General features: G+C 45.3%; 1 protein-coding gene across 1 annotated transcript in view; it reads right to left on the bottom strand.

Annotated features, from left to right (window-relative positions):
* Positions 1–20,066: 20,066 nt before the first annotated feature.
* MCCC1 (methylcrotonyl-CoA carboxylase subunit 1) overlaps positions 20,067–23,694 on the bottom strand; it is a 32,912-nt gene continuing 29,284 nt past the window's right edge. Inside the window, exons 18-20 of the mRNA XM_081954223.1 lie at positions 23,243–23,314; positions 20,893–21,026; positions 20,067–20,322 (exon numbers count right to left, since the gene is read on the bottom strand). Coding sequence (XP_081810349.1) covers positions 20,919–21,026; positions 23,243–23,314 — 180 coding nt within the window. The 3' untranslated portion in view covers positions 20,067–20,322; positions 20,893–20,918. The remainder of the gene's footprint in view (positions 20,323–20,892; positions 21,027–23,242; positions 23,315–23,694) is intronic.

The following is a 23,694-nucleotide window of genomic DNA, read 5'->3' as shown; positions in this document are numbered from 1 at the left end:
CCCCTAATCATCTTTGTTGCTCTTCTCTGCACTCTTTCTAGAGTCTCCACATCTATTTTACATCGTGGTGACCAAAACTGAATGCAGTATTCCAAGTGTGGCCTTACCAAGGCATTATAAAGTGGTATTAACACTTCACGTGATCTTGATTCTATCCCTCTGTTGATGCAGCCTAGGACTGAGTTGGCTTTTTTGGCAGCTGCTTCCCACGGCTGGCTCCTATTTAAATGGTTGTCCACTAGGACCCCAAGATCCCTTTCACAGTTACTACTGTTGAGCAAGGTACCACCTATACTAAATGTAGAACCTTACTCTTTTCACCATTGAATTTCATTTTATTAGATAGTGCCCAATGTTCAAGTTTGTCAAGATCCTTCTGTATCTTAAGCCTATCTTCTGGAGTGTTGGCTATTCCTGCCAGCTTGGTGTCATCTGCAAATTTGATGAGTTCCCCATTTATTCCCTCATCCAAATCATTGATGAAGATGTTGAAGAGTACTGGGCCTAAAACAGAGCCTTGGGGTACTCCACTGCATACCTCCCTCCATGAAGATGCAGTTCCATTGAGGACTACACGTTCAGTGTGGTTGGTCAGCCAGTTACGAATCCATCTGGTGGTGATGCTGTCTAACTCACATTCTTCAACTTTATCTAGTAGTAGGTTATGGTCTACCTTATCAAATGCCTTACTGAAGTCCAAGTAAACTATATCGATGGCATTTCTCTGGTCCACTAATTTTGTCACATTATCAAAGAATGCAGTAAGATTAGTCTGGCATGATCTGTTTTTGACAAACCCATGTTGGCTTTTAGCTATTACTTTGTTTGCTTCTAGGTGTTCGCTAATTCGTTGCTTGATTATCTTTTCCAGAATCTTTCCTGGTATTGAGGTCAGGCTGATAGGTCTGTAGCTTCCTGGATCTGGTTTTTTTCCCTTTTTTTAAGATGGGAACCACATCAGCTTTTTTCCAGTCCTCTGGTAGTTCCCTGGTGCTCCAGGATCTCTGAAAGATATAGTTCAGTGGTTCTGAGATCTCATCTGCCAGTTCCTTCAGAACCCCGGGGTGAAATCCATCCGGTCCTGGTGATATGAACTCGTCTAGGGTAGACAGGTGCTCACTTACCATTTTCTTCCCTATTTCAACTTGTGTTCCTAATCTGATTTCTGTGGAAGACAAGTTGAAATAGGGAAGAAAATGGTAAATGAGCACCTGTCTACCCTAGACGAGTTCATGTCTACCCTGGATGAGTTCATATGACTCTGAACGGGCTAAAATTGGTGAGTCATTTCACCCAATGAGCTTCTTGATTGAGGGTGAATTTGAAGCCGGGGAGTTTGAGCTAGGTTCAAATACCTTGCTAAATTAGGGATCTCATGAGATACCAAAACTCAGGGGTCAGCAACCCATGGCTCTGGAGCCACATGTGGCTCTTTCATCCCTCTGCTGCAGCTCCCTGTTGCTGGTCGGCTCCTTTTGATCTTTTGATCTAATATCTCTTCCAACCATGTCTCTATCTCAGTGATGGCGAACCTATGGCACGCGTGCCACAGATGGCACGTGGAGCCATTTGTCAGGGCACGCGAGGCGCTGCCCTGTCAGCTGGCCAGCACGCATACGCGCGCTGGCCAGCTGAGTTCACCCTTTTTTAAAGCCATTTTTCGTCCTTCCCAGGCTCCAGAGACTTCCGGTTTGCTCGGAGGGTCCTTTTGAGCGCTCCGAAGGCGTCAGGGACTGTCCGGAGGCTTCGCTGAAACCTCTGGAAGGCGTCGGGGGGGGGCGGGGGAGGCTGTTTTCGCCCTCCCCAGGCTCCTATAAAGCCTCTGTAGCCTGGGGAGGGCAAAAAAAGCATGGAAAAATGGGAGGGGGAGCACCTGTAGTGTGCGCATGCGCACTGGGGGTCGCGCATTGCATTATGGGTGCGGCACGCCTGCACACGACCCCCCTGCGCTCCCCCCACTTATGGCACGCGAACCAAAAAAGGTTAGCCATCGCTGCTCTATCTGATGCCAAAAACCCTTGGCTTTTCTACATAACCACCACATTTGGCAAAAAGATCCTAAAGCCAAGTTACATTTAAAACCCTGCGGAGATTGATTCTTACTCATTTTTGCTAACCTCATGGGAGGAAGAGGCCACCTATAAAACATTTTGTACAAGTTTTCTTTGTACGAAGTGGTGGCTTACGATCACAATTGAGCTCCAAATGTTACGTTGCTAAGCGAAAAAAAATGAGTTTTGCCCCATTTTATGAACCTTGCTTGCCGCAGTTGTTAAGTGAATCACTGCAGTTGTGAAGTTATATTTTTTAAAACAGGGGTGTCCAAACTTGGGAACTTTAAGACTTGTGGACTTCAACTCCCAGAATTCCCCAGCCAGCATGGCTGGCTGGGGAATTCTGGGAATTGAAGTCCACAAGTCTTAAAAGTTCCCAAGTTTGGACACCCCTGTTTTAGAAGTATGATTGCAGAATTAGTGGAAGCTAGGAACAAACTTCCAATGAAGGTAATGAATCAAACACTAGTAATTGAGTTTAAATATGCATGGGATCGTTTGACAAAAAAAATGACAATAAAACTAACATTAAAAAATAATGATTACAATAATAATTTAAAAGGAAACAGAAAGCAAATGAACTCAAAAGAGCAGAGTCAATGGACCACTACTGGTAGGTCTTTTATGCTGTCAGTTTTCTATGTTTTTACTAAGTCAGGGGTGTCCAAACTTGGGAACTTTAAGACTTGTGGACTTCAACTCCCAGAATTCCCCAGCTAGCCATGCTGGCTGGGGAATTCTGGGAGTTGAAGTCCACAAGTCTTAAAGTTCCCAAGTTTGGACACCCCTGTACTAAGTAGACGACAGCGGTAAGTTGAAGAGGGTGATTCCAAACCACCTCTGGCAACCGAGGTGGCCTTTAGTTTGCGGGAGTTTTTGTCTATTTAAAAGTATGGCTCTGGTGTGATATGTACAGGGAAGACTTCTGCGGAGGGTCCTTTTTTCTAATCCCACCAGTTTCCTTGAAACAAGCAGGATGGATTTTGCTTTGCCCTTGACCATCAGAGTTGGAAGGGACCTTGTAGGTCATCAAGTCCAACCCCCTGCCAAGCAGGGTACCCTACACCTGTGATGGTGAACCTTTTCAGCATGCGGAAACATCTCGCACCCTTGTCAGGGCTGCACTCCGGAAAAGCCAAACGTTCTAGCATGCATGCACATCCGACAGTCAGCTGGCTGTGTGCATGCACAGGCTGGTTCTCGGCACTGCCGTATGTGCAAAGGGGTCATGCTCTGGAAAAGCCAAACTTCCAGGCTCTGGCACACATGCACACCTGACAATCAGCTGTGCACACCGGTTTTTGGCACTGCTGCGCACGTGAAGGACAGCTGATCGTCGTACATGCAGGCATGCCAGAAACCCAAACAGGCAAGGATGCACGTGCCAGGCGACATGGCTACACATACCACTTTAGGCATGTGTGCTTTAGGTTCGGCATCATGGCCCTACACCCAGTGACGTGCGGTGAGGTTTATGGCTGGTGAGGCATTGACACAGTGATGGGTTTCAAATTTTTTTAGACTTGTGGACTTCAACTCCCAGAATTCCACAGCCAGGCATGCTCAGTTCCGATTTAAAGCGACAACATTTGTTTTTCTCCTTTGCGAAAGAGGTTTGCTTCTTTCTTTTTCTTCTCCCTTCCCCTCCTTCCTCCATCTCTCCCTCACTCCCCCCCTCTCTCCAACACACACACAGAAGTTGGATTGGACTATCTCTCACTCACACACGCACACACACGTTGGATTGGACTATCTCTCCTACCCCCTTCCCTCTGTCGCCCTCACTATCTCTCTCAAACACACACACACACACACACACACACACACACACACACACACACACAGTTGGATTAGAGGGAAGAGCACCAGCGAGGAGACCACAGGAACCTTTGCCCAAAGCCCCGCACCAGTAGGATGAAGTTTGAATTCCTCCCCCTCCCTCCGACCCACACGTACCTTTTCCAGCTGTTTCGGAGAGGATTTCAACTCTGTTCTTGCCTCGGGTCCTCTGAAGAAGCCCCGCCCAAACAAGCGCCCTCTACTATGAGGCAGGAGAACTGCGTGCCTCACCTAAGTCAGGCATTTTTAGGCTTTTAACCCTTGCTTAACTCTGCTCGAGTGATCATAAAACGCCTAAAGTCAGACTAGATGAGGCATGCAGTTCTCCTGCCTCATAGTAGAGGGCGCTTTTTTAGAGGCTTTTTTAAACAGTTGATCAGAGTCATCCACGGTGAGGCAGCAACTAGCTCAGCCTGACCTCAGCTCTTGCCTTTTTCCTTTTACATTTTCTTTTCATGATGACAGGGGTGAGGCTGAGCCTCCCCTGCCTCCCCTGACTGCACGTCGCTGCTTACACCAGTCCAGTCTCTTCTTGAAAGCTTCCAGGGATGAAGCTCCCATAATTTCTGAAGGCACGTTGTTCTGTTGCTTGATTCTTCTCACTTCCATCAAAGACCAGGGAAGAACCAATTACCCTATATCATGAAAAAGGATTGGCGAATCAGGAAAAAAAAAATTAGTTCTCTAGGACAGCGTTTCTCAAAGCGTGACCGAGGACCCATGGCTCCCCCCCCCCCGCCCGAGAGGTACACAAAATCAAAATTATTTGCCAACCTATGTTGAAAAAACAATGAAATATTAAAATTGCATCAAACATTTCTGAGAAGTGGTTATGGCAGCGAATGCATCCGTTTTAATTTTTAATAGAGTAATACGAGGTACTCCCACGTAACACCTCTCCTGCGCGAGCTGCACTAGCTGCCTGTGGTTTTTCGGGTGCGTTTCAAGGTGCTGATTACCATCTTTAAAGCGCTCCATGGCACGGGACCTAGTTACTTGCGGGATCGCATCCTCCCACATACATCCCTGCGGCCAATTCGCTCACACAGAGAGGGACTTCTCCTGGTGCCGTCCACTAGGCAATGCCAACGGGCGACACCAAGGAGTAGGGCCTTCTCTGTGATGGGCCCAACCCTCTGGAATGACCTCCCCCCCCGACATTAGAACCACTACTGACCTCCGCTCCTTCCGGCAAAAATTGAAGACTCACCTGTTCCGATTAGCAGGCCTGGCATAATTATAACTGTCCCTCCTGGCAAATGTATTAACTGGTTATTTTAGGGGTATTGTTTTTAACTTATTGTGTGTGTTTTAGGGGTTCAAAATCCTATATTTATATATATTGCTTTGTACAGTTCTTTTAATTCCATTTTTAACCTCCTCCATTCTAACTGTACATATTCAATTTTATTGTATTTTGATATATTTGGCATGGACTGTACACCGCCCCGAGTCCCTTTTTGGGAGAGGGGGCGGTCTAGAAGCATGAATAATAAATAAATAAATAAATAATTATCAGGAATAACTCTTCTGGGGTCCTCCACAACTTTTAAAAGTGGAAAGGGGTCCTTAAGGGGGGGGGGGGAAGAGTAAGACTAATCTATGGAAACACAGAACTAGATATTAGGCTGTTCTTCATGGGCCTTGCTGTATTTTACCCATATATGTGTGTGTGTGTAGAATGTGCTGCGGGCAGAAATCATTGGCTTTCCTTTATTTTTCTTTCCCATTGTCTTTTTACTGCTAAACTGGTTCTTTAATCGTAATCTGCATACTAAGTGGCTCCTATCTCCTTTGGAAATCAGTAGGCTCATTCTGATGGGGAAGTAATCTAATGACTTACAGCTCTTGACGCTACAGAAAAGAAAAGGAAGAAAAGCAGAGGTTGTTTCCCTTTCTTCAGAATGAAACCCAGCAGAAAGGAAAGTAGAGAGGTGCGGGCAGGGGAGGCAGGGGAGGCAGAGCCTCACCGCTCTCATCATGAAAAGAAAAAAAATGGGAAAAGGGAAAAGGCACACGTGGTCCGATTCCCTGCCTTCCTGAGTCAACATGAAGGGGACTGCGGAGCGCGAGCTGCGGTACCGCGGAGCGCGCTCCGCGGTCCCCTTCATGTTGACTCAGGAAGGCGGGGAATGGGACCACTTGTGCAAGAGGCTGAGGCTGCCTCAGCCTCCTGCACACATGGTCCCATTCCCCGCCTTCCTGATGATGTCACCAGCCTCACCAGCCATAAACCTTACCGCACGTCACTGAAGGAAAGTATGGGTGAAAGCCTTCGAAGCAAGACTCAGTTATAGGGAGAAGGAGCCCGGGGACCGCTGCTTGAGGAAGACAAAACGGCCCACAAGTCACATCTCTCTGTAGATGTCTGCAGGTAGTCCTTGACTTACAAACACAGATTTCTGTTGCCAAGTGAGACAATGGATGAGCTTTGCCCCATTTTTACAACCATTCTTGCCCGTTGTTAAGTGAATCCCTGCAGTTGTTAAATTGGTAACATGGTTGTTGAGTGAATTTGGCTTCCCCGTTGATTTTGCATGCCAGAAGATCGCAAAAGGGATCACATGACCCCAGGACACTGCAAACGACATAAATATGAACCAGTTGCTAAGCACCCGAATTTTGAACCCGTGACCCTGGGGAAGCTTTCAACAGTTGTAAGTCTGAAAACCAGGCATAAGTCACTTTTTTTCCGTGCTGTTACAAGTTCGAAACGGTTCGTTAATGAATGGTTGTAAGTATAGGAGTTTCTGTAATAGTAGACATTTTATTATAACTTCACAATTAAATTCTCCTCCTTAAGATGCTAAGATAAATCACCATATTTTTGCTACATGGCAACATGTTGCAATGTCCATTAACATAACAATAACAAACAACTCCCTTCTCACTATACAGATAGTCCTCGACTTACAACCATTTGTTTAACAGTGGTTCAAAGTTATGATGACCTTGGAAACAGTGACATGACCTGTACTCACACTTACAACGATCGAATCACACCCACCCATACCACACACACAGTCATTTGGTTCCAACTCTGGCGGTTGGCAACTGGCTTGCATTTGTAACCAGTTGTGGTGTCCTTCAATTGTGTGATTGTGATTTGTGATAATGCCCCAGGGGAAAACTAGATTCACTTAACTAATGCATGACTTGCTTAACGACCACTGTAAAAATCGTGATAAAACCAGATCCAACTTGACTGATGAGCCCAACAACTTATGATAGAAACCGCTTTCATAAGTCAAGGACCCTCTATATGCAGATATGGAAAACTTTGGGTTACAAATGAAAAGTTAATAGAGTTGGTAGGCAATGACCTGCATTGGAAATACCTTAAGATTTCAAATTTTATAAAATTGCAATGTATGACTATTGCTCTTTGCTGTGAAACTATTACGTTATCCTGCTTTCATTTTAAACAATGCTTCTGCTTTTCTATTTTCTTCCAGGAAGTATGTATGATATCATACATATACACGGACGTATGTATGACTCCAGAGGGTCAACGTCATTGCCCAGAGGATCATTGGTTCCCCTCTCCCCTCCTTGGAAGAGCTTTATAGCTCCCGCTGCCTTAAGAAAGTTCAAAACGTTCTTAAAATCCATCTCATCCTGGGCACCCTTTTTTTTTTTTTGAACTGTTACCATCTGGCAAACGGTACCGGATAATGAATACAAGGACAAATAGGCTGAAAAATAGCTTCTATCCCAGACGTGTAACTATATTGAATTATATGCTATAGTGCGATATCGGGTTTTCAATTTCAATTATATAGAATGTAAAGGGTGTGTGTTTGTGTTTTTATTTTTATAGTTATATTGTATACTGAAGACGGCATTTAATTTCGTTGAACCATGTTCAATGACAATAAACTAAACTAAACTAAACTATTGGAAAGCTACATATCCTCTTGGTTTGGGAGGGCAGAAAAAAGTGTGTTAGTGCTAGAGCAGTGTTCCTTAACTTTATCAACCTTAAACTAAGTGGACTTCAACTCCCAGATTACAGAATTTTGGGAGTTGAAGTCCACACATCTCAAAAGTTGCTGAGGCTGAGGCACACTATGCTAAGCGAATGAACACTTCAGGAACACTTAAGTTCCAAATCCTCTCATCAGTCTCATTTACTTGTGAGCCCTGGGATAATTACACATCTCTCATTTAATGTACAGTGTCTCTCAGAGCTGCAAAGGAAGAATAGGATAATCTCTATCCTTTCTTCTTCCCACTCCCAAGGCTAGGATTTAAATTCAACAACCAACACAGCACTTTGATTGGAAGCATCCAATGGTAGTGTTGAGATTTTGACCAGGTTTTTGTTCCACGCAAATAGTGAAGAAAAGAATCCCCCTTGAAGTGGTACATTCCAGGGATTTCCAAATGGACAACCTCCAAGATGGAGGGATTCCATCCCCATAATTCCCCCACCAGTATGGCCATTGCTGGCATTTCTGGGGAGTTGAAGTCCACACATCTGGAAATTGCCTAGGACTAGGTTGAGCAATGCCGACGTAGCTTTTACCAAAACTTTGTTATGCTTCAACTCTCAGCTTTGTTATGCTTCAACTCTCCTAGTTACCTGCGGGATCGCATCTCACCCCATACATCCCTGCGAGCAATTCGCTCCCACAGAGAGGGACTCCTCCGGGTGCGGTCCACTAAGCAGTGTCAACGGGCGGCGCCCAGGAGTAGGGCCTTCTCTGTGATGGGTCCAACCCTCTGGAATGACCTCCCCCTCGATATTAGAACTACTACCGACCTCCGCTCCTTCCGACAGAAACTTAAGACCCACCTGTTCCAATTAGCTGGCCTGGCTGATTTATAGTCCCACTTTCAACCTCCTGGCAAACATCTTATTTTGGGGTACTTTTTAAGGGTAATTTTTAACTTTTGTTCGAATTTTAACCATTATTGTACAGCGTATATCCTACCTCCTCCGTCTATCTACCTATGTATATCTATATTTTTGTATCCACATTGCTGTCTTAATATGTCTGTACACCGCCCCGAGTCCTTTCTAGGAGAGGGCGCGGTCTAGAAATTAAAGTATTATTATTATTATTATTATTATTATTATTATTATTATTATTATTATTATTATTATTATTATTATTATTATTATTATTATTATTATTATTATTGTCTGAAGCTGGTGAAGTCCAACATTCAGGGTGGATAAAAATCGATGGTTTTTTTTTTTAAAAAGTAAAATAAAATCGGGATTTTTTAAAATTTAAATCGGATTTTTTTTATTTTTATCAAATTTATTTAGTAAAATGCTTTTGGAGTAAAAACCTATCTAAAGATAGTTTTCCATTTAAGATACATTAATAATTTCGTTTATTTCGCATGAACTGGAGCTTAGTTCTGTGGCATGAGGCTGCATATTCTGCAATATTGAGACTGTCGGTGAGTCAACAGCAGGTCAGAGGAGGAGCTGCTGCGGGGCAGAGATGCCAGTCGCTGTTTAAAAATTGTGATTTAAATTGAGCTGATTTCAATCAAGCCTTTTTCCTAGTGATTTAGATCATGATTTAAATCAAATCCACCCTGCCAACATGTCTGACTTGCCCTACGTTGGAGAAGGTTGTTCTATTCAGAAATGTGACCCACTCATTCCCACCATTGTTGACTGAAATTTGGGCACCTATGGATGCACATTTCAGTAAGGCAGAGGGAATGGAACGGCATCAAGTAAATGGAAAAGAATGGGGATTGCATTACAGGCAGACCTCACTGAATGACTGTCATTCTAACCAGCAACTCCATCGCTAAGCAACATGGTTGTAAAGCACAATGTCACGTGACTGCACTGACTTACAGTGGGGAGTTGCAGCAGTTCCAATTGTGGTTGTTAGCTGCAACCTCACTATTCTTAGATGCAATGTCCCATGATTGCCATTTGCAACTCCTGCCGGTTTCCCCATTAACTGCTTGTGGGAAGTTAGCGGTAAAGGTCACAAATGGTGATCTTATGGGACATTGCTTTTAATGAGCGCTGTGATTGCAATCTGGTTGTCAAATTGTGGTTGCAGATTGTGGTTGATGCATCACTAGTTGCAACCACAAGGACCAGGAATTAATCTGGCTGTTCGGTGTCACTTTGAACAGTTGCTGAACAAGTGGCTGTTAAGTGAGGACCACCTGTGTTTGCTGTCGTCTTTACCCCTTAGGTTCCCCATACAGAATTAGGAATCAAATTCAACATTGCACCGAAAACCTTCTGCGCTTCAATCCTTTGGGAAGCTCTTGTTCCTTTTTTGCCCGACGCTAGCGATAAAATCTTGTGTCAAGAAAAGGTTTTGTCTACCCCAGAAATTGAAGAGCTCAGAAATTGAAGAGCACAAGTGGCTGTAAATGTACTCGTGGAACTGCTGTCAGTGGACACGTTGTTGGTCCAATATAGCCAGACCCTGCCACTTGTCCTAACGTGCGACACTTCCCCATTTGGCGTAGGAGCCGTCCTCAGCCACCGCATGCCAAATGGAACCGAGGCGCCCATCGCCTACTACTCTCGAACATTGTCTGCTGATAAGCGGAACTACAGCCAACTGGACCGTGAGGCTCTGGCTGCAGTTGCCGACGTGAAACGGTTCCACGAGTACATCTATGGCCGTGACTTTGAACTTATCACGGATAAGGAAATGCGGCTGCTTCAGCTCTGCTCCAGGACCCCTTGCCTTGTTTGCTGAGTAACCGATGCAAGGGCTCAGCAACCGTGGCTTTCTGCTTTAGAAAAACACTGTAGAAGTTAAGGAGCCGAAGGAACGCCTGCAGTTCGGTCTGCTTGCGAGGTGTAGGGGCATCCTGGATTGCCTTAATTTTTTTGTTGGTCGGGTGAATCCCAGAGCCATCGATGAGGTACCCTAGAAATTCAACCCGTGGCACATTAATTTGGCATTTTTCTTTTTTGAGGCGGAGGCCTTTGTCTCTGATTCTGGCCAGAACAGTTCCCAATCTTTTAAATAATTGTGCCTTATTTGCAGCCGATACACTCAGGCTTCAGAGTAACAAACAGCTCTTGATTAGCACAAGTCAACTATGTACAATCCAGTGAAGGTTCAGTCTGACAGCAGCCCTTTTATAGGGAGCTGTCAAACCCTTTGACCAATCAGGTTGAATATCTGTTCCCGACGGAACAGAGGGCCTTGGTGTAAACCATTACCCATGTTTCTGGTATCTAACATAAACGGCACGGTAGATTTGTGGAACCTCTTCTATAGAAGAGGTTAAAACTGGCAGGAACCCACCCCTGATCCACAGGCTCTGGAGGCTTTCCTGAAGCCTGGGGAGGGCGAAAACAGCCTCCCCCCACCCTCTGGAAGGCCGAAAATCAGCTGGGCAGTGCGCACATGCGCGCTGGAGCTGACATAGGGAACACCCCACGTGCCCTCAGATATGTCTCCGTGTGCCACCTGTGGCACGTGTGCCATAACTTCACCATCACGGCCCTATACTATTCCAGACAAATCTCTTCTTAAAAGCCTCCAGTGATGAAGCTCCCACAACTTCTGAAGGCACGTTCTTCCACTGATTGGATTTATACACGTCACACAACCTGCATGGAATAGAAGAATAAATATGAAGATTTGCATAAATGCACCCAGTCCCTTCTTCCCACTTGTGAATTAGTAGTCAGATTCTCACACAAAATGTTTTCTGTTTCGTTTCTGGTTTAGTGTGGGAACCCAGGAAGTTGTGGTTTGCTAAATATGTAATCTTCTTCCTTCGCTGGCAATTGGGTAGAGCCAGAAGACTCTTCTACCTGCGATGTTTCCATTTCGATTCCTGCATTGAGCCGAATGGGTTCAATCACCACAATGGCCCTTCCAAACTTATCGTTCTGGAAAACAAGGTTTAAAAACACTCGTGACATAACAGGGCCGTGTAATTCTGGAAAAGATCCAGCAGAGTGATTCTTATTCTGCCTTTTCTGGCTCCTCACAGTTCTGTGATTCAGTAAGCAAGCATTTCTTCCCCCATTCCTTCAGCATTCAGTCATTCATGTCCCTAGCTCTTAAGAGTTTGGTACAAACCCTTCTTAACAATCTTGTTCTCACTTTAATGTTTGAATCCATCAGAATAGAGCTGGAAGGGACCTTGGAGGTCTTCTAGTCCAACCCCCTGCTCAAGCAGGAGACCCTCTACCATTTCAAGACAAGTGACTGTCCAGTCTCTTCTTCAAAACCTCCAGTGATGAAGCATCCACAACTTCTGAAGGCAACTGCTGTTCCAATGGTTGGTTGTCCTCACTGTTAGGAAATGTCTTCTAAAGTACTCGACTCTTTCTACAGGATGGGCAAAACATTGAGCATTTTTGCAACTCATCCTCATCCTCCTAGTGTCACTCCCACAGGTGCAGGATCCACTTTTCAGGTTAAGGGACACCAATCAAACATAGCATCTGGCTCTAATTGTGCAATTTTTCATCTGCCTTTCTTGTGTCTTGCCATCTTTGCTTTGGCCATTTTTGCTACTGTCAGCAATCATTCCTCACAGCGGATCACTTTTTACCCACTGCATTAGCACATCTTAAAACAGTGATGGGGAACCTTTTCAACACCGAGCGCCGAAAAGGGAGCGCACAGGCTCCTCGGGGCCGCTAGTTTTCCAGTTAATGGCGTGCATGCGCATGCGACGATCAGCTGGCCGGTGTGCATGCTCACACTGGAAAACGGAAGAGCAGCTCTTCCAATTTCCGGCACTGCTGCATGCATAGCCAGCTGATTGTTGCGCATGCATGCGGTCCAGTAACCCTGAAGAGGAACAGGTGACACCGCCCGTGTCAGGCGACATGGCTCCGCGTGCCGCTTCAGGCACGCATGCCGTGCGTTCGCCATCACAGTTTTAAAATTTCTCCTTCCATTTTCCCACCCAAGAATTGATGGGAAAGGCCAAGACTGGAGGGAGTTAATGTGATCCTTAAAGAAAGAGACAAGTTCTTTAGTGTTTCTCCATTTTAGCATCTTGAAGATGTGTGGATTTCAATTCCTGGAATCTCTAGAGTTGAAGTCCACACATTTTCAGGTTGACACAGTTGAGAAACCCTGCTTTGAAGAACAAAAGGCAATGCAGGTAGTCCTCAATTTACGATGGACTGGAATTTTGGTTGCTAAACAATGCCGTTAAGTGAGTTGTGTGAGTGCACCCAATTTTATTACTTTTCCCATGTTACGCAGATCCCAAGATCATGAAGTGGGTCACATGGTCATTAAGCAAACCCAACTCCCCCAACTGACTTTACTTATCAGAAGCTGGAAGGGAAGATTACAAATCACGATCATGTGCTGACAAGAAGCCGCAACTATGGTAAAGGTGAGCTGATTAATAAGTACCTCAATTGTGATCACATACCTGGGGGTAGTGGGCAGGGGTGGGCTACCGGGGTTCGCACAGGTTCAGGCGATCCTCTAGCTAGGATTCTGCCCAGTTCAGCAAACCCACAAATGCCACCCCTGGCTGGCCACGCCCACCCCGTCTCTCCCACCCCGCCCATCCCAGGAGTCTCCACGTGGCCTGTTCATCATGCCAGGTAAGTGCAGGGCCCGCATGGAGGCGGGGAGTGGGGTGAAAGGGGCCTATTGGAAGTTCCGGAAGTCTGGAAATGGACGTGTTTCTGGCCGCCAGAGGGCTTCCAGAGCCCTGGGAAAACAGTTTTCGCCCTCCCAGAGGCACGAAAAAAGCCGCCAGAGCCTGGGGAGGGCAAAAAACGCCAACCCACCCCCGTGGTGCAGGAGGCCGACTAGGCCACGCCCACCATGGCCACACCTACCCAGCAACGGGGCAGCGAACCCGTTGCTGCAATTTTTGAAGCCCACCCCTGGTAGTGGGATGGTTGTTAACTTCAAGAACGGGTAATAAGTCACTTTCTCCACGGATATCATAGCTTCAATGTGTCATTAAACAGTTCTAAGCTGAGGACTATCTATAAATGAGATTCTCTCTGGACATGGCAGTTTGCAAGAACAGAAACCCATGGAATAGTGTAGTGAATGGTATTGACACAAACCAGGTTTAGTTGTCCTCTTTTACCTCTGGCTGTTTTCTCTACATCGCCTAATTTTTCTTACTCTGAAAAAGAATAGCATAATAGGTACATTTGTTTGCATTTGTAAAAGCCCCTCTATCAGTGGGGCAAAATACCATCACCAAATTGCGATCGCGAGGTTGAAAAACAAACTGTCCAAAAACAAAGTGCCAAAACAGAGCCTATAATTGAGGCTTTGCCGATTTCCTGGCTGTGATGAATGAAACAAAAAAAATTATACCTGTGATCTAGACATATGTTTCTATTTTATATTTCGTATTTTTCTCTCTCGTGTTTTTATCAAAATGTGAATGTGCCATACTAAATAAGTGGGTGGAGTCTTTTCCCATTTCCTTCTCAGCTGTTTTTAAACACCCAGGAACGTATGACACACACATGTCAGAAGGCCACAGGTCACATGTTGAAGTCACACATCCTTAATTTCATTACATTTGTGCTCCCGAGTTGTAATCCTCTTGGCTGCCTCTGGGCACGACTGCTTAATTAGTTTCATCACTTCCTGAAACAGAACAACAAAAACAGTGAGAGCTTTTTTTTTGTCTTTCTTCTTTTTGTTTTTCTGATTTCTTACAATTCCCCATTTCTTCTCTGGGTATCCAATGATCATGGCTAATTCTGAACAATGTTAAGTGGGATTAACTACACAAAGTACTGAACTGGAAAGTTGAGAAAAAAATCCTTAAAAGGCAAATTATTCCCACATTGTTGTCAAAAACTTTAATATTGGTCTCTCCATGAAATCACCAAGGGTCAATCTCAAGACTTTTCTTTTCTTTAAAAGAAATTCAAATTGTTTCAACAACTCCTCTTTATTCAAAGTAACAGCCCAGATCCATTTTAGCTTGTCACATTTAGAAAGGGTATGTATTTACACACACCTACACACAACAAAATAAATTGCCATCATTTTTATTTCCAAGACAGTCTCTCTGAATATTTATCAATGATATCATTAGGAAAAAGGATTAAAATAAAAATAATGGGTGGACATCTTGCTTGAAACTTGGCTGCTTAGCTCAAGAAAAATAACAGAATAACAGAGTTGAAGAGACCTTGGCAGGGACGTGCGGTCAGGGGAGGCAGGGGAGGCAGAGCCTCACCTCTCATCATGAAATAATAATATATAATAATAATACATATTTCCTCCCATCCCTTTTACATGACTCCCGCTAAGCTCCGGTAAGGAGAAGAGCCTTTGGGGAGTGAAGAGGAAGAGGAGGGAGGAGGAGGTGCGCGCGTGGGGCGGTGCCAGCTGGGCAACCGGCGGAGGCAGGAGGGTTCTCGGAAGCGCCAATAACCTTCCTGCCTCCGCTGTACTTTGTGCGCTCCTCGCGACTGCAATAGACGTCCAGAAGTGGCAGGGGCTGTTGGGCTGGAAGCCCAAACCCCATTAGCCACAAAAGCCGCTTCTGGACGTCTATTGCAGTCGCAAGGAGTGCACGAAGTCCAGCAGAGGCAGGAAGGTTCTCGTCATTCCCCAGTCGCTTTTGTGGCTTCGTCATCCGGGAGCGCTGACATTTTTTGCCTTCGCAGCTCCTGGGCGCGGACGGACGGAGGTAGCCAGAGTGGCGCCGAGGCAGTCCGGCGGGCAAGCGACCGAGGATCAGGCTGCCTGATCCTCCATCGCTCGCTCACTCGCTCTTTCGTCCGCCCGGACCACCTCGGCGTCGCTCTGGCTACATCCATCCGGCCGCGCCCAGCAGCTGCGGCGACGTCATCAAGATGAAGTGGCTTGGAGGCGAAGTGCTTTTCAGTGCTTTTCTGTGCGTCTGGCGTTTAGGTAGATAGCTGGATGTCCTAAACGCCAGACGCTCAGAAAAGCACTGAAAAGCAGTTGCTGTTGGGGACTGCGGAGCGCGAGCCAGCAGAGCATGCTCAGGAAGGCGGGGAATGGGATCACGTGTGCTGGAGGCTGAGGCAGCCTCAGCCTCCAGCACACATGGTCCCATTCCCCGCCTTCCTGATGACGTCACCAGCCATAAACCTCACCGCACGTCACTGGACCTTGGAGGTCTTCTAGTCCAACCCCTTGCTCAAGCAAGGAGACCTTATACAAGTGATGGCTAACCTTTTTCATCACCATGTGATGAAATTTCCTGACAGTTGGAACAATTAATCAGTGGAACAGCTTGCCTCCAGAAGTTGTGAATGCCCCAACACTGGAAGTCTTTAAGATGATGTTGGAGAGCCATTTGCCTAGGCAGGGGATTGGACTAGAAGACCTCCAAGGTCCCTTCCAACTCTGCTATTGTATTGTATTGTATTGTGTGCCGACCTGTGTGCCGGAAAAAACATCCTGCGAGGCCTTCGCACACGGGGGAGTGCCGAAACCTGGAAGAGCAGCGTTCCATTGCGCTTGCACACGTCAGCACTCAAATTTCTGATTTTTGGCATGGGCACATGCCCAACAAACAGCTGGCCGTCACGCATGCGTGCAATGGAAACCCAGAAGTTTGGGTGGCGGCACGCACATGCGTGACAGAATGCTGCTTTTCCAGATTTCAGCGCTCCCACATGGGAAGGCCAGCTGGCTGGCATGTGTGTGCACAGGAATGCGAAGAGTAGCCAGTGTGACTTTGTGTCCCGCACAGGACATCTGTGTGTGCAGTTTCCAGCCCGCGTGCTAAAGGGATGCCCCCATGGCCTTATACCGTTCTGGACAAATGGCTATCCAATCCCTTCTTAAAAACTCCATGATGGAACAACCAAAAATTCTGGAGGCAAGCTATTCCACTCGTTAATTGTTCTGTCAGGAAATTTCTCCTTAATTCTAGGTTGGGTCTTACCTTGATTAGTTTCCATCCTTTACATTTTGTCTATAAACAGAAAAGTAATTCAGAGAGAGCAGGAACAGCAGCTAAGGAAACTACATTATGTATGTGGATGTATTCTCCTGTTTTATCGTTACCTATATTAACTGACTTATTTTATATGCTTCAGATCAGGAGCAGTCTTGGTTTTTATCATAATGTGAATAACTCTTCCAGCTTTGAGGCTAATTTGTAGGATATGAAGGCTTTAAATCAGGGGTGTCAAACTCAAGGCCCAGGGGCCGGATTTGGCCCATGGATTGCTTAGGTTTGGCCCACAGGGCCACCCTGGAGACAGTGAGGGACCAGCCCGCAGTGCCTCTGCCAGTGAAAACAGAGCTTCAAAGGGCCACGTTCACCCCGTCCCCAAGCTCCGTTTTCGCTGGCAAAGGATTGCAGGAGGCTGTCACAGCTGAAAACGGAGATCGGGAGCCCGTTTTCACTGGCAAAGTGCTTGGGCACCATAGGTAATGTCGAGCTGGCCATGCCCCCCCAGGCAACACTCATCCCAGCCCCCCCAAGGTCAAACATCATGCTGATGCAGCCCTCAATGAAATCGAGTTTGACCAAGTTTGCGCCTGCTTTAAATCAATATTAGATATGATGAGCTTTTTGTAGAACAGTTAAGTATGATCGTCTCATCTCCAAAACATGGTCAGTACTTCCTGGAAAACATCCATGGACAAACAAATGTTACTGCTGAAACTAGGTTGCCTAAATTTAAATGTGATTAAAATTCATAGGGCAAGTTGCGCAAATAGCCAGGAGTTTGGAAAGAAACATTGAGTGCTTTTATTAACATCTTTTATTTTAGTCTGTCAAGAGTTGCGTATAGAAGCAGCTCATTATTTTTTACCCGTCTATTTCCTGCTCTTCCCTTGATGGATAGTTCCTTGTTGCGCAAGTATATGTTCCATATGATGCATATACATCCACATTTAGGAACCACAATTGGTTCTGATGACCCGGTCATTGAGTGAAGCAGTTGCTAAGTGAAAAATCACATAAATGTTACAGTGCTTAGGGGTTTACTTCAGCTTGTGGCCAGTCAGTGGCCAGCGGAGCTGGCAGCAGATTCGGACAGTGAGGCTGGGGAGGAACATGGGCCAGTCCTGGAGTTTGGGGAAGGCTCTGATGAGGGCTCTGTGTTGGAGGCAGAGAGGGAGTCGGAGCCATTTGCCAGTTATCAGCTGCCTTCAGAGTCAGACGTCAGTGAGGCAGACGAACAGCTCAGTGTTCCCAGTGTGTGCATGCACAGAGTTGCCAGAGGAAGGGAACAACTAAAGAACAGGGGTTGACTTGGGAGTAAGGCCACAGATGGATGGTGAATGGCCCCTCCCAGAGGAAATAAAAGAGGAGCGGAAGGGGAGTGGAGTTTGTAGGAGACAACTAGTTCGCTTAATTGGTTCGTGACTCTCCGAGACTCCTTGCCATGTTTTGCAGGTATCGGCCTGTCAGCTCTCCAAGCCAGATAAGGTCTGTGACTGTAAATCCTCCCTTGAAAGACTTTGTTGGATGTGAATGAGCACAATTCACAGTAAATTAATAAAAGGGGTTTTTGTTGGGACTAGGAGTTTGCTCCATGCTCTTGGGAAGCCTAAGCCAGAACATTGCTTTGCTTTACAGCATGAGAAGGATACATCCCCAAAGAGACCTGGGAACCCAAATGTTGGGGAAGGTTTCTGGGAATTCAACTCACAAGATAGCGAGGTCAAAGGGCAAATGTTACAATATCCTTTCTCTACTCTCCTGCCCTTTGGAACGCACATAATTATGTGATCATGAAAGCTCTGATCATTAACAAGAAGAGAATTGAAATTTGTATTTACATCCATTGGAGAGAAAGGGATTATAGGAGAGTAAATAGACAACAGGGAACATACTTTAAATGGAATGCTAAACATTGGTTGCACTTAGGAGACAAAAGCAAGCCTTTTGTGTAAAACTAATTATGGTCTGGGCGGTTTCATATAGCAGCACAAGCTGGTTGGGAAGTTCCATTAATTTAAGTCATAGAACAGAGCTTGTTAAGTTGCAGTTAGTGCTTTAGGGTTGCTGGGATGAAAAGCAGCTCAGAAAGAAATTGTTTAGACAATTTCTCTGATCTGATTTGGAGAAGAAAATAGATCAAGCACAGGTAAATCTGCCTCTAAATTCAACAGTCCTCTTTCCCCACAGAATTGCTCTCAAGCCTAACTTCATCCGTTTGTTCAGAGTGCTGAAATTATTGGAAAAATGGCTTCCACCTTCAAGTATGCGTCCAATTTAAGTTGCAGGAACTCATGCAAATTCTTATTTCCACTCAAAAATTCTACCAAACCCATTTAAGAGATGAAAATATAGGAAAAATACTTGCCGAGCTGTATTATTATCCACGTTAATTAGCCTTTTAAATATACTGTATAAACCATGGAGACCTTGTATTAGAAATTCCATAATCAGATAATCAAATCCGGGACAAAGATCAGAACAAACCGTCCCTGTTTTAAATCCCAAATCCCAATTTGTCATTCCCCCAACCACAGCTCTCAAAATGTTTTAAAACAATGCAGCAATTGCATCTGGTCTTTGAAGCTGTAAATGGTCATTGCAGCTGTTTTCCGAAGAGGCAACACATGCTGGTGAAGACGATGGAGGAAAAAGTGTACAGTGTTTCGCCTACTAAGTTCCTGGCTATCATTGATCCCTCAAATGAGTATAGATTCTGGAAAGGTACATTACTTCATTATCTTCGGTTTTTTACTGGATTCAGTCCAGACTTCTTCATCAACACTGATTGTCCAGGATCAAGCTATAATTATGCCAATGGAGATGCGAGAACTCAGATCGTCCGGGACCAGCAGATTACATTGCTGGCTAAATGAAAATATAATCACAAACTTTTCAAGTCCCAATTCGCAAAAAAGGCATATTGGTTAGATTGGAGGAAGATCTTTGGATTCCTCATGCAGGCATCAGAGTTTTCTATTGTAACAAACAGCCTGTCAATTTGCAAAGCATCCCTGGCGTGATCTTGAGTTGCCATATGCAAGGGGGATGGGAAACCAATGGAGCAGCACGACAGCCAAAAACAGAAGTACATTCTAGGCTCTCAAGGCTGTCTCCGAGTTAACCATAGTGGGCAGACGGGAGTGATCTCTACAACCCAGGGAACTACTCCATTGGCGAATGTGATTGATAACACACCCTGGGGGGGGGGGGAGAAACAGGGTCATGACTGGGGCATAAATTACGTGGAGTCAGAGTTGGCTTCATTTGGGAACATGGCGACATGGAGCTCCTAATAAATAACTAGATTTCTTTTGAACCTTGGCTCGAGGCACGTGATTTAATTAGGGCATCTGTGGGAACCCTGACACAGCCTCTCAAGTGGAGGTTTAAAATATTTTTCACTGAGGACCATTTTTTGCTTTCATGGAGAGTAATCGACTGCTAAGAAGTCCAGCAATAAAAAAAGGATCGTTTTAAACTCTGAGGATCATCAAACATGGCTGTGTATAGGTAAACCGATCCTTGGACTCTTCTCTTTCATTCTTGTGAGCAAAGAATTTGGAGGCAGTTCTTCCTGAAATTGTGATAGGAAAACATCAGAAGAATACAAAAAAAAAAAAAAAACCCAACAACAACCTCAAAGTACAGATAATCCTCAACTTATAACAATTTATTTAGTGACCCTTCAATGTTACAACGGCATGGAAAAAGTGACTTTTGACCAATTTTTCACACTTATGACCGTTGCAGCATCCCCATGTGATACAAATTCAGTTGCTTGACAACGGGCTCATATTTATGACGGTTGCAATGTCCCAGGATCATATGATCATCTTTGGTGACCTTCTGACAAGCAAAGTTAATGGGGATGCCATATTCACTTAACGACCGTGTTATTACTGCATTGATTCGCTTAACCACTGTGGCAAGAAAGGTCGTAAAATGGGGCAAAAACTCTCTTAATGGCTGTCTTGCTTAGCAATGGAAATTTTTGGCTCAATTGTGGCTGTAAGTTGAGGACTACCTGTACAAAAGACGCACTAATAATCTATTCAGTAAATAAGAAATATACATGGATTCTTGAGAAATAGGGAAAAAGAACAGCTGAAATACAAAATACATTATAATCCAATCCAATAATTACCTCCAATCGCTGGGGATTTTTCTGAATCAGTCTTCCTCTTCTAACTCAACCAGAGGAGCATGTCTGTTGACCTGTGAGCCCTCCTGATAAAGGACTTTCTTTATTATCCCCGCCTTGGGAGCCCGGATGGTATGCTGCAGATAAAAGATATATTATGTCAGTCCTGAGTTCGACCAAAAACAATGTCATACAAACTAGATGCATACTTTAGCCCACAATTTCAGAGGCACACATTATATGCAGGTCGGGAGTCAATCAGAATAGAGCTGGAAGGGACCTGGGAGATCTTCTAGACCAGGGGTGTCCAAACTTGGGAACTTTAAGACTTGTGGACTTCAACTCCGAGAATTCCCCAGCCAGCTGTTTCTCACTGTTAGGAATTTTCTCCTCAATTCCAGGTTGCTTCTCTCCTTGATTAGTTTCCGTCCATTGTTTCTTGCCTTGCCTTCTGATGCTTTGGAAACTTAGGTTGACACCTTAATTCTGAATTTGAAATGAGTTCAACATCCAGCCCAATAACTTCCGTGTCCTAAACTGCTGACTGCCTGTTGACTACAGTAATAAAAATGTGAAGATTTCAAGAAAGGTTTCAACGTTAAATGAAAGCATGCTTTGTGAGACTACCATCATCACGCACCCTGGAACATCAACTGTAGCAGAGTTTCTCCACTATTGATGGCAACAGCATCCAGACATTGCTTTGTGACTCAGTCTGTCTTCGAGACTGGACGTGATAACAATCTCTCCCAAAGCAATTTTTCCATTCTTAGTCATTTTCACCTACTATTCCTAGGTTTTTTTCCCCCCTTTTATTGTTTCTCCTGTTCCCTCTTTGTCTTTCCCTGCACAGCGCAATTTGGCTTAGATCTTCCTTTGAGGCCACAGACGGCCACACAGTGAGTTCTCATGTTGGAAATCGAAGCAGCAGCAGTTCAGAGTGCTAAATCACCCAGGGACCAATTATTTGCCGTTTTACAACCAATCTCACACAAAATTCATGCCCTGCCTGCTTTTGAGACTACACGATCTGATTTTTCAATGCAATTTCCTCATTCGTTGGATTACAGCTGGCATAATGCCCTTCTACTGACTGTCCTGGCTCGATGTAATTAATACAGTGTTTCCCACCGGTGGCTATTTTACGACGCGTGGACTTCAACTCCCAGCAGCCACACACACGGTAAAAGGCTTAAAGTTTGGAAACACTCAGGGGTGGGTTCTGGCTGCTGCTACTGCCGCTTTGCTCAGGGACGCGGTGCGCATGTGTGCTTGATGTATTCTATGCTGTACTTGGTGCCGAGAAAACCGGTTCGGGAGCGTGGCAGGCCAAGTTAATACCTACTCGGCCGAACCGGTCCAAACCGGTAGGAACCCACCTCTGGAAACACTGGTATAATAGAACACTGGTAGAGTGGAACTTTACTCCAACCTAGGTCAGGGGTCGGCAAACGTAAACACTCAAAGAGTCATTTGGACCCGTTTTCCACAGAAAAGAAAACACCGGGAGCCACAAAGGTCCTAACCGGAAGCCCCCTGTTCAATTCTGGAGCTGGCCAGAAGTTCAGTTCCCCCACCATAGAGTCTCCTCCTAGCGCGGCGTACTTCTTCCTCTACCTGTCATAACCGAAAGCGGTATCCATTGTGGAGACAACTGGAAAACCCTCCCCTTGCCCCTAGAGTCTTCTTCTGGCGCACTGTGCTTCTCTCCCCCCACCCGCCCCCCACCGGACGCTCCTCTCAAAATTGTGGTGCCGACCGATGACGGAGCCGCAGCAGAGGGAGCAAAGAGCCACATGTGGCTCCAGAGCCGCAGTTTGCTGACCCCTGACCTAGGGAGACAGTAGTATATTTTGACTTTATGGCTCTGTAATGGAATATTCTGTTCCATTTATTCCATTCCATTTAATATTACATCTGGAAAACTCTTGCAATCAAGACATTACAGGTAGCCCTCGACTTATGACCATAATTGAGCCCAACATTTCTGTTGTTAAGTGAGACATTCAATTGAATTCTGCCGCATCTTATGACCTTTCTTGACACAGTTGTTAAGTGAATCACTGCAGTTATTACATTAGTGACACGGTTATTAAGTGAATCTGACTTCTGCATTGACTTTGCCTGTCAGAAGGTCACAAGAGGGGATCACAGGACCCCGGGACCCTGCAACCGTCACAGTTGACAATCTCCTGAATTTTGATTACGGGACCACAGGGATTTTGCCATGGCTACAAGTGTAAAAAATGGTCGTGAGTCACTTTTTTCTGTGCCGTTGTAACTTTGAACGACCACTAAACGAACTGTTGTAAGTCGAGGACTACCTGTACAAAAACAGTTTTTCTAAAGATACCTCCATTTTCATAGCTGTCATCACCACAAGGGAGTCTCCAACTTGGACTTTGTCTCCGGATTTCACAAACACCTAAAAAATAATTTAAAAATGAGAAGTGGGTAACATGTCCAATTCCTTCCCTAGGAACATCAAAATGGTTCTCTGGGCAAAGCTGCAGAATGGAACTATTTTTTCCAGCAGGATATTTAAAGATACACTCACAATGTAGGGCTGTGAAAGTTGGACCATAAGAAAGGATGAGCGCCAAAGAACTGAGGCCTTTGAACTCTGGCGCTGGAGAAAACTCCTGCGAGTCCCTTGGACTGCAAGGCAATCCAACCGGTCAGTCCTAGAGGAGATCAACCCTGCCTGGTCTTCAGAAGGCCAGATCCTGAAGGTGAAACTCAAATACTTTGGCCACCTAATGAGAAGGAAGGACTCCCTGGAGAAGAGCCTGATGCTGGGAAAGA

Source organism: Natrix helvetica (genome assembly GCF_964273705.1).
Source record: "Natrix helvetica genome assembly, chromosome: 5".
Taxonomy (NCBI): domain Eukaryota; kingdom Metazoa; phylum Chordata; class Lepidosauria; order Squamata; family Natricidae; genus Natrix; species Natrix helvetica.
Note: the sequence above shows the minus strand (reverse complement) of the source record. Positions and strands in the feature narration are given on the sequence as shown.